Genomic DNA, 9,579 nt, shown 5'->3' with positions numbered 1-9,579 from the left:
CACCATGTCTTCCATGGTGTAACACATTCCCCTGCCACTTCCTTTGGGACTGTGTCTCCCCAGCTCCAGTCCAATGATGCTAGAGGAAACTGTCAATCATGTTGGCAGGGACAAGTAACCAACTGAAACCAATGAAAATATTCCATGCCCCCAGCCAGGATGGTTTGTCCAGGGCTGAACACATGATCTGAGGTGGATCATTCACAGCCCTCTGTGGTACCCTGATATTTTCTGAGCTTCTTTCCTTGCAGATTAGACCCCTTGGGGATATAAATGTAGAAACCTGAGGGAAGAAAGCTTTCAGGCTAAGAGACTCAAAGATGAGAGAAGGGCAAGAGCAAGGGAGAGAAAGAGTGAGTTGATGGCTTCTGATTTCTTAGGTGCATTCACTGAGATGTTTGGATCTGCTCTGGTTTCTCTGTTCCAGATCCCCATTATCCTTCCAATAAGTCTCCTATTTCCTTGAAGCTGGTTGGTATTGGGGACCTCCCACTACTGGTTCACCTGAAGTTCTAGATCCTGCCGGATTATGAAGCACTTCCTTGACCCAAAGAGAGGCACACACTTGTATTAGCACCATTGGGAATGGAATCCTTTATTCTTATTGAGAATAGGGCTTTTCAGAGCACAAAACACAGTCCACCACCATCCTTGTGTGGGGTTGTCCTCCATGTGAGTGAGTGTGTGTTTGGAGTGGGCCTGATTGATTCCTGAAGCAGCCCCAGCATTTACACTGCAGGAGCCAAGCCAATCCTGTTGTTTCCCCGATCATAAACCGAGAAATACAGCCTCAGGAAGACGTCACCCAGGACCCAGGCCTCTGGCTTATTTGAGTGCTCTCTGCCCCCTTGAAACCTGCTGAGGCAGCGACCCCGATGATTCTGGGGAAGAAAGAAATACACCCCTGTCAGCCTTAGCCCTTACCTGCCATCCTCCTCAGTATCCAGAGCTGGCAACATCTCAGTTTTATGTCCCTTCTTTAGTAAGAACCAAGTGGCTGTCTTAGCAGCTGAGGAAGTGGGGTGCCCTTCCAAGAACAAGAATGGCCAAGACATGTGGTTTCCCTGAAGGGGACAGGTGCAGGAGGGTGAAATTGGAGTTTGGGATTAGCAAATGGAAGCTACTATATAGAGTATGGATAAACAACAAGGTCCTCCTGTATAGTACACAGAACCGTATTCAGTATCCCTTGACAAACCATAATGGAAAAGAATAGGAAAAATTATATATATATATACACACACACATACACACACACACACGGGTCATTTTGCTGTACAGCATAAAGTAACTCAGCATTGCAAATCAACTATACCTCAATACAATAAGAAATGGACAAGAATGGCTTCTCGTTCTCATGTTCTCTCCTTCTGACACATGCTCACTGTTTTCTCTGCAGAGAATGCCTTTTCTTCTCCCTCTTCCCCACAACCTTTTATTTGAGACTGTGCTCAACCCCTCTAGGAAGACTTCCTGGACCCATGCTCACCCTCCCTGGCCACTCCAGGTTGGGTTAGGTGACTTACCCTGGGGCTCCCCTTGTCTGTATCCTCATCACCCCTAATCTGGACCTGGCACCACTTGGCACAGCCTCTGGGGTGCTATTTGCATGGAGTTCAATGTAGATTTGTCTCAAACCAAGCAGGCCTCCTCATACCTCCATGAGGCTGGTGGATTTGAATTACTGAAATTCCCTGTCTTCCTCAAAGCCTTCTTTGAGCCCATTAGCCTCCTCTAAACTCTCATAGGGAGCTGATATTGTCCCTGGGCTGTGCAGTCACTGTGCACCCTTTACACAGGTGAGCCTTCAACCACCTCACAGAGAGGTCTGGTAGCCCAGCTCACAGAGGTAGACCTGGAGCTTAGCAAGCAGAAGTCACAGCTGAGGACAAGGGAAACCACGTAATTGATCACCCAACTAGAACACTTTTAAGATGGGAAGGGAGAATGATAATCATTATGGTGGGACAATACCCTAAGACTGTCCCCTGCCAACTCCACTTGTCACTTGGCCTATTTCAGGCATTGCTAGAGCTGACTTTCCCTGTTCATCCATCTGAGGGCTCTGGTGGAACTGAAGCTCTTTGAGGGCTGCGAGGCCCTTAGTGTTCCCCTCTCCTTGTGCCTCACACTATGCCAGCATGTGGTGGTGTCTCCATTTATTACAGGATGATGGATGTCCCAGAATTCCCTTTACTCTCAAGTGCTTGGTTTTGTGGGAGTCACTGGCCCAGCCTCAGGGGCTCAGCGGCACATGCAGGGATGTGACTTATCCTTCACAGGGTCCCCTCCTTCCAGCAGCAGTCCAAGTTTCCCTGCAATTCCCAGATTTGAGAATCAGCCCCCAAGGATACCCTCTCACCTTCCAGATGTATGCTTGAGCAGGCACTGGGTAATACTTTCCATTGATGGTGAAGAGGATAGTAGGCAGTTGAGTGAGGGAGCTACATGGAACCTCATACTGTTAGGGAAAGAGGAGAGAGGTTGGCCCAGCTGAACCCAGGTGTTTGGAGAACCCCAGAGTGACCCAGTGGCATGTCCCTTCACCTCTTCACCAAAAGGTATGGCGTTGATGAGCTTATGGATGATGGTGACTGATTTAGTTGGGCCAGCCAGCATTGAGGTCCCGGTATCCAGAATGGCCTGGCATCCATTGAAACAACCAACAACCATCCCCTTCATAGTGATGCTGAGAGACAGTGGGACAAAGTGCACATAAGGATCACTCTCAAGTCTCCCCCCACAACTGCCCCCCTCCCTGACTGTCTCTAGAACAGCCGTTCAGCTCCTGCCCTGACTCTGTATTCCTTTGCTCTGGTCATGTAAGCTTTTTTGACTTTCTTTCTATTCTTGAATGCACCAGGCTCTCTTGCGCCTCAAAGCCTTGGCATGTGCTGGTGGCCCTTCCTAGAAAACTCCCATCCCCTTTGTCTAGCTAGTTTCTCCTCCTCTTCCATGTTCCAGATTAAATGTCCCTTTTCCAGGGAAGTCTTTCCCCACACTAGATCTGGTTTCTGTTGGTCACTCTGTCTAGACTCTTCCTCATTTGTAGCAAGTACCATAGTGGTAACTCATTATGTGTGTGCCTCATTTCATGTAGGTCTGCCTCACTAAATGTAAGGACAAGTTGTATCCTCAGTGCCTCCCTCAAGTGTCCAGCACACACTGGATGCACAATGTATGTTTGTTGAGTGAATGAATGAATGAATGAATGAATGGAGTGAGTGAAACAATGCGTGAGGAATAACCAGAAACCTGTCTGTTGTCTGACCACTAATGAGTCACCCACACAGTGAAGTTGGAGGCTCTCTAGGAAAGCAGATGCTCAGAGTGTTAAGAAGGGAATAACAGGCTGCCCTGGGAGAGGGTGTTTCCCAGCACAGCCGCCTCATTTGGTTCAGTCACTGAGAGAACTGGCCAGAGGATGCCTGAGCTAGCCCCGGAGGGCCTCCAAAGGACCCCTAAGCATTTGTCTGAGGGTATCACACAGAATCCCATGAGTCATTCCCCCTTGTTCTCAGGCCACTCCTGGATGTCAGGTCCTGATACTTTCTGTCACAGCCCCTGACCTACTGTGTGCCTGGAATGTGGGCATGGGTGGCAATGGGTGGGTGAGTGTCTCTTTGTATGAGTCGCTTTAAGGTTTCAGGAATGCAGCCCACCTCTCTCCATTGCTGGTAAGATTCTCCATCAGGAGACCAGTTTTCCCAGTTTGTCCAGGACTTTCCCTGTTTTCACACTAGCAGTTTTGTGTAATACGAACTCCCTCAGTCCCGGTAGCCCTGGAGAGTTGGTCATCTGATGATAACCCTGTTTATGCTGGTGAATTTCTCCCTGATCCTCTTTTCATCACAATTTAGGGTCCTCAAACCATGCCAGCTGCCTCAAAGGGCAATGGGTGCAGGCTTCTCAGGGCTGCACTCTGCTCTCTGGACCCTGTTCAGGACGCTGCTTACGGCCCTGGGTAGGAGACCTGGGGCAATTATGAGCCCATGTGTCATGTGTGTATCTGTGTGTTTGTGTGTCTGTCTGTATGTGTATCTGTGTGTGCATACCAGTGTGTCTCTGCCTGTGTCTGTGTGTGTGTTTGGGTATGTATCTGTGTTCCTGTGCGTGTTTACATGTATGCCAATGTGTGTGTTTATACGTGTGTCTTTGTGGATGGAGCATGTGTGTCTGTGTGTGTGACTGTGTGTCTATACATGCATTTGTGGGTGTCTGCATGTGTATGTGTGCACGTGTGGGAGCATCACTTGGGGTGGCCCTCATAGGGAGAGGCTTACCGGTTCATGGTTATCTGCCAGTAGCCAATTTGGGACACTGGCATCCACCTGAGCTTCCCTCTGTGGTAGCTGTGGTCCACCCCGCCAAACATCACCACACTGCCATTCTCCTTCCCGCTGAGGAGAGAAGGAATAGGGAGGACTCCTTGTCAGAGAATAATGCCACTCACTGTCTGAGTGCTGTGCTTATCCATCCATCAGAGGCACTAGTATGGTCCCCATTTTACAGATGTAGATATTGAGGCATGGAAGGATTGATTACCTGATCAAGGCCAGTCACCCACTAATGAATGGCACAGAAGAGGTCTGAAGCTGGGCAGCCTGACTGGGCTCCAACCACTCACCCTTCTGAGGAAAGCCTGCTCCCCTCCAGCAACCAGGATGTCAGAGATACCATCAGATTTCACTATACTGGAGGGGTCAGGCCTCCCCTTTGTGTAGCCTGTCATTTTTTTTTTTTTTTCAGAAAAGCAGAGGCCAGAGGGCACTAAGAGACTGGTTTCATTTAACTTAGGCTTGGCTTCATGGGCCTGTGCCCAGTGCCATCCATGGGCCCCATGCTTGGCAGGGCCCTGAAGCCTTTGCTATTCCTCTCTTGAAATTCCTAATAATTTTTGAACAGGATGTCCCACATTTTCATTTTGCACTGGCTTCTGTCAATTGTGTAGCTGTTCCTGGGCTCCCAGCTAAATGTTAGTGAGGAAGAAAACATTCCCACCATCCCTCTCCTTCCTTCCATATCAAATTCATCAGCAAATCCTGTTGCTTTTTCCTTCAACCTGTATCCTGACAGCTTCCATTGCTCTCCTTCTTGCTTCCCCACACTGGACCAAGCTGCTGACCTTGAGCCCATGAGCATGGTTGTGTTCCGATAAAACTTTATTTAGAGAAACCAGTGGTGGGACCAGATGTGGCTCTGAGGCCATAGTTATGCTGGGCTAGACTATCTCTCATGGAAATTCTGCATCAGATAGTTTATAATTTTTCATGCAACTGAGAGCATATTACAGCTGATTTAGAGAGAGGGCTATTCCATCTCAGACTTACCTGCTCAAGTAGAAGGCAAAGACGGGCTGAGAAATGATGCCTTCTCTCTTCAGGTTGTCGAAGATGGGGGTGGTCCCTTCAAGGGCGAGGCTGGGGTAGCCCAGCCCAAGGATGCCATCAAAGGGTGTATCTTCCAACCCAATCTGCCTCCTCATCAGGGCAAATGCTTGGCCCTGGTTTTCAAGGTTCCCGATCTGTGGGAGAGGAGAGTATTCCCACATAAAGGTTTGGGATGTGGGCCTGGGACTAAGCTGCGGTGAAGATGCCATTAGCACTGCAGAGAAGACCTGAGGCCTGTCTGTGCCCTGGTTTGACCTCAGATGGTTAGAGCAAGCTGGGACAGGAATTACTATTCTATTTGTGCAGGGCTATGGATTTTAACCAACACCTGCTCCTCCTGCATGCACCATCTGAAGTGATTCAAATTGGCCTCATACCTTCTGTACAGGTGGAAAACTGAGATTCAGGTCAGGACCAAATGCTTCCCACTTGAGGACAAAATGATGAGAGAGGAGGGTAATCTTCTCTTTGTCATCACTATGATAAGATGACAGAAATAAACAATACATTGCAATGCATTGTGGATTCTGCATTTGCCCAGGAACACAGAAGTCTATTATACAATGTTGCTGCCAGAGTTCTTATTAAAATTCTACTCGGGAAACATGCTTTTGGGGATGTGTATGCTAAAGAGATAGAGATGAGAGAGAGAGAGAGAGAGAGAGAGACAGAGAGAGAGAGAGAGAGAGACAGAGAAAGAGAGAATACTCAGACACTTTGGTGGAGGCAAACCATAGATTTTATTGGACTCTCAAAAGCCCCCTAGAGTGAGAATCCTTTTATCAGGGCCCTCCCACGTCTGTGGTCCCCTGCTTTCTCTGCCCAGATGCCTGAAGCCCTAAGCTGCCCCCAGGCACCCAACTTCATCTTTATCCTCTCCCAAATACCCCACACCTCCATCAATCTTAACTGGCCATCCCAGCTCCACCACTTACCAGATGCCTGACCTTTACAAGGCCCTGACTCTGTGCACCTCAGCTCCCTCCTCTCTATAATGGAATTAATCATAGTCCTGCTGTGTGGGGTTGTTTAAGGATTAAACGTTTTATCGTCATGAACGTGCCCAGCAAAGTCTGAGCATAGAAAAGCGGGTGCTCTCCCCCCACCTCCCTGCTCCCAGCAAAATGAACCTTGAGCTGCTCATGGGCAAAGGACCTGCAAATCCACACCCTAATCTACTCTTGGGGTTAGCCATTCTGGGAGTTTGTGTGTCAGCAGGGGCGCTGTCTTCCCCGGGACTAGTCTTGCAGGGCATGGACCAGCCTCTAGGGGACTTTGGGAAAGATGGGCCCTCCCAGTTGGTCCCACATTTTTTTTTTTTTTTTAAGCAGTGTTAGCTCCCAGTGTCAGGCCTGACTCAGCTTCTGGATTCCAGTTACCCGAACAGTGTCATAGCCAAGAGATCCAAAAATCATCCCAGAAGTGTATCTGAATCCAAAGAACTTGCTTGTGTCCCGGAAGGTGGTTGACAAGTGAGGGTTGAAGAGCTTGTTTGCACCTGCAGACACAAGAGATGAGTGTCCCTTAGGTGGCAAAGATGGGTGTGGGTGGGAGAGTGAGTATAAGAAGGGTGGGGGGTGGGGCAGATACTCACAGCAGTGGGGACTAGAGTAGTTGATGGAGAACACCCACAAGTCCGATGAGCCGGTGTCAAAGATGACCCTGAACTCTTGAGGGGGTGTTCCTATGGTGATGTTTCCAAAGTAGACCAGCTACAGGAGCCGGGGAGGGGTGATTAGGGCAGGCCTGGCTGTTCTAGACACCCTTCATTCTCAGAGCACTGCCTCCCTCCAGGTGTCCCTTGTCTCCTGAAATCACTTTCCAACCACCCTACTTAATAGCTTCTGCTCAGATCAGTGCCTTCATTTGATTTTTTATTTTCCATGTGCGATCTTAGGTCCCCAACCAGGGATGGAATCTGCGTCAGTGCAGTGTTAGTGCAGAGTCTTAACCAAGGGACCTCCAGGGAAGTCCCAGTGCCTTCATCTGAGAAGCTCTTTCCAGTCTCCCTTTCAAGGCCCAGACTGAGGGTTTCCTTCTCCAGGTGGCCCTACTAGGTCACCCCAGGCCGCTTCCTCTAACCTCAGACAATGTCCTATCAACATCACACAGTTGGCCCTTTTAATAGACATGTATTTATTCTTTGCCTATCACTAAGGCTGTCTTATATATTCTTGAAGAAGTATGAGACCTTTTTTAAAATCAATAACAATAATCACAGTGTTAGATTTTTATGGTGTCACAAGCCATAGGGCACAGTAAATTTTTCTGGTGTTCTTCTTGGATCTGTGGAGGCTGACCTTCCTCTGCCTGGGGTTTCAAACTTGACGTGCAGTTGGCTTTATCTTTTGATCAGACATGGCTAACCTTTCATCTATAACTCCACAGCTCAGTTAGTTCAGAAAGAACAATCTCCCTCACACTGTTGACATATCTTTGGCACAGAAATGGATGTTTCCCTGCCACTGGTCATTGCTGGGCCCAGTCACCACAGACCAAGAGGTGAGGATGAGTGTGACTTATCCTCTGAGAGTGGGACCACTGTTCCCCAGTGTTTTTGCTTCCTGAAGGAGCCCCAGCCCCAACATCCAGCCAGGCCCCTCCAGGTGAATGCAGTGCTAGACCAGAGCACCAGGGGATGCTATGGCATCCCCTCCCAACACACTCCATGCTCCCAACACACTCACATCCAGGTGGTTCCTCAGAGGGTGAAGAGACATTTTTGGGTCATCAGTGGCATTTTGGGATGTGTTGTCAATGTTCTCCTCCAGGAAATTTGTCAGCAGGTTTTTCTCCCTGAGGGTTTCTCGCAAGGTCTTGATCTCTGTCAGAGGGATTCTTTCACCAATCATTGGGAAAAGGAAACAAAGAAGGGGTATCCAACAGCTGTCCTTGTTATTGTATGACCGTTCATACTTTGCATCGTAATGTATTTTCCAGCATATTTATGAGTATCATGTTATTATCAGGACGCCATGCAAAGAGCAGGGCAAAGACCTCAGTTTGAATACAGGTTTTGTTGTATAATCTTGAGTAAGTCAAATGTGCACTTGGATTCTCAGTCTCCCCATCAGTAGAAAAGTGGAATATAATAACCTCCATCCCCAATATAGAATGTGGTGGGTATTAAGTGAGATGATGGATATAATGTACCTGATATGTAGATGTCAACAATGACAGCCATTACCATTGCTATTGCTATCCCACTGTATCTTTTTCAAAGAAGCCCTGGGAAGGAGGTAGAGGGGGAATGTTATCTTCTTTTTACAGGCAAGGAATATGAAATGTAGGGAGTTTGTATCTTGGCTGTGGTCACTCTGCTTGCTAGTTTAAATAGCCTATAGGTAGCCTTCCCGATCTTTCTGCAGGGCTCATGCAGACAAGAGGGATGAGAGAAGAAGCCAGGAGATGTGGTATAAATAAGGAAATGAACAGGGTAGAGAATTAAGGAAGACTCAAAGCAAGTGGGAAAAAACTAAGAGATTTCTGCATACATAGAGACAGCCAAAAAGATGGAGCCATTATAGAGAGAGATGATGACACAGACATGTTCACATACAAATGTATAGAGAGAGCAGAGAAAAGACCTAGAAGCAAATACAGGAGAAGTGCTCTTCCATTGGACCTTACTTACAGTTGCAGCTGCTGTGCACTGAACAATTCCAAGGAGTGCCATTTTCACATAGGTCATGATGTTACTGGAAACCCCAGAATTGTGCAAATCTGCAGGCTGACCCCAAGACCCTTGAGGCCCTTGGGGCCTATGGAAAGGTACTCATCAATCGGTGTGATTTAAACTTGAAAACTGTCAGGGAATGATTATATTTTCTTCTAACTCTGATGGGTGGATGAATAAGAGGACAGGAAAAAACACAGAAAGAGAGGTGATGCCACTTACAGTCTCCATACTTACATGACTACACACTCTGAGAGGGCCACCAGACCAAGGATCACAAGCCACTTCATGTTTCTTTTCCTGATGCAACTCCCTAGGAATGAACATGCAGTGGTGACCAAGAGCTCCTAGTTATATATGTTCTGACCTGCCCTAATTATCCCCTTTTGGTCACCAATGATCTGTTAAGAAATACGAAACTGTGGATAAAATCTGTACCTCCATTGTTGTCCTAGGGGTATGCAGGTAGAAAATTCTCAGAATACAGAAATTTCTCCTGTAATCTTTTCCTTG

General features: G+C 47.8%; 1 protein-coding gene across 1 annotated transcript; it reads right to left on the bottom strand.

Moving 5' to 3' along the window:
- Window positions 1–728: 728 nt before the first annotated feature.
- Window positions 729–9,359, bottom strand: LOC130849413 (pregnancy-associated glycoprotein 2-like). The gene is made up of 9 exons (XM_057728280.1): window positions 9,304–9,359; window positions 8,078–8,228; window positions 6,985–7,102; window positions 6,770–6,888; window positions 5,331–5,524; window positions 4,284–4,400; window positions 2,548–2,689; window positions 2,363–2,461; window positions 729–881 (listed from the first exon to the last, which is right to left on the bottom strand). Exons 1-9 carry the CDS (start codon window positions 9,354–9,356, stop codon window positions 729–731), a joined length of 1,146 nt encoding a protein of 381 aa, XP_057584263.1. The 5' UTR covers window positions 9,357–9,359.
- Window positions 9,360–9,579: the final 220 nt, after the last annotated feature.

The sequence above is a fragment of the Hippopotamus amphibius genome, chromosome 3 (genome assembly GCF_030028045.1).
Source record: "Hippopotamus amphibius kiboko isolate mHipAmp2 chromosome 3, mHipAmp2.hap2, whole genome shotgun sequence".
Classification (NCBI taxonomy): domain Eukaryota; kingdom Metazoa; phylum Chordata; class Mammalia; order Artiodactyla; family Hippopotamidae; genus Hippopotamus; species Hippopotamus amphibius.
The sequence above is the reverse complement of the archived record's forward strand: the minus strand, read 5'-3'. Positions and strand labels throughout refer to the sequence as shown.

Excerpts from the sequence above, each read along its gene's own strand:
- LOC130849413 (XM_057728280.1), bottom strand. The coding sequence starts at position 9,356 with ATGAAGTGGCTTGTGATCCTTGGTCTGGTGGCCCTCTCAGAGTGTGTA. Across the intron at positions 8,229-9,303 it reads CTCTCAGAGTGTGTAGTCAT|AATCCCTCTGACAGAGATCA; the intron begins GTAAGTATGGAG and ends GATTGGTGAAAG. Across the intron at positions 4,401-5,330 it reads TTTGCCTTCTACTTGAGCAG|CGGGAAGGAGAATGGCAGTG; the intron begins GTAAGTCTGAGA and ends TTCTCTCCTCAG.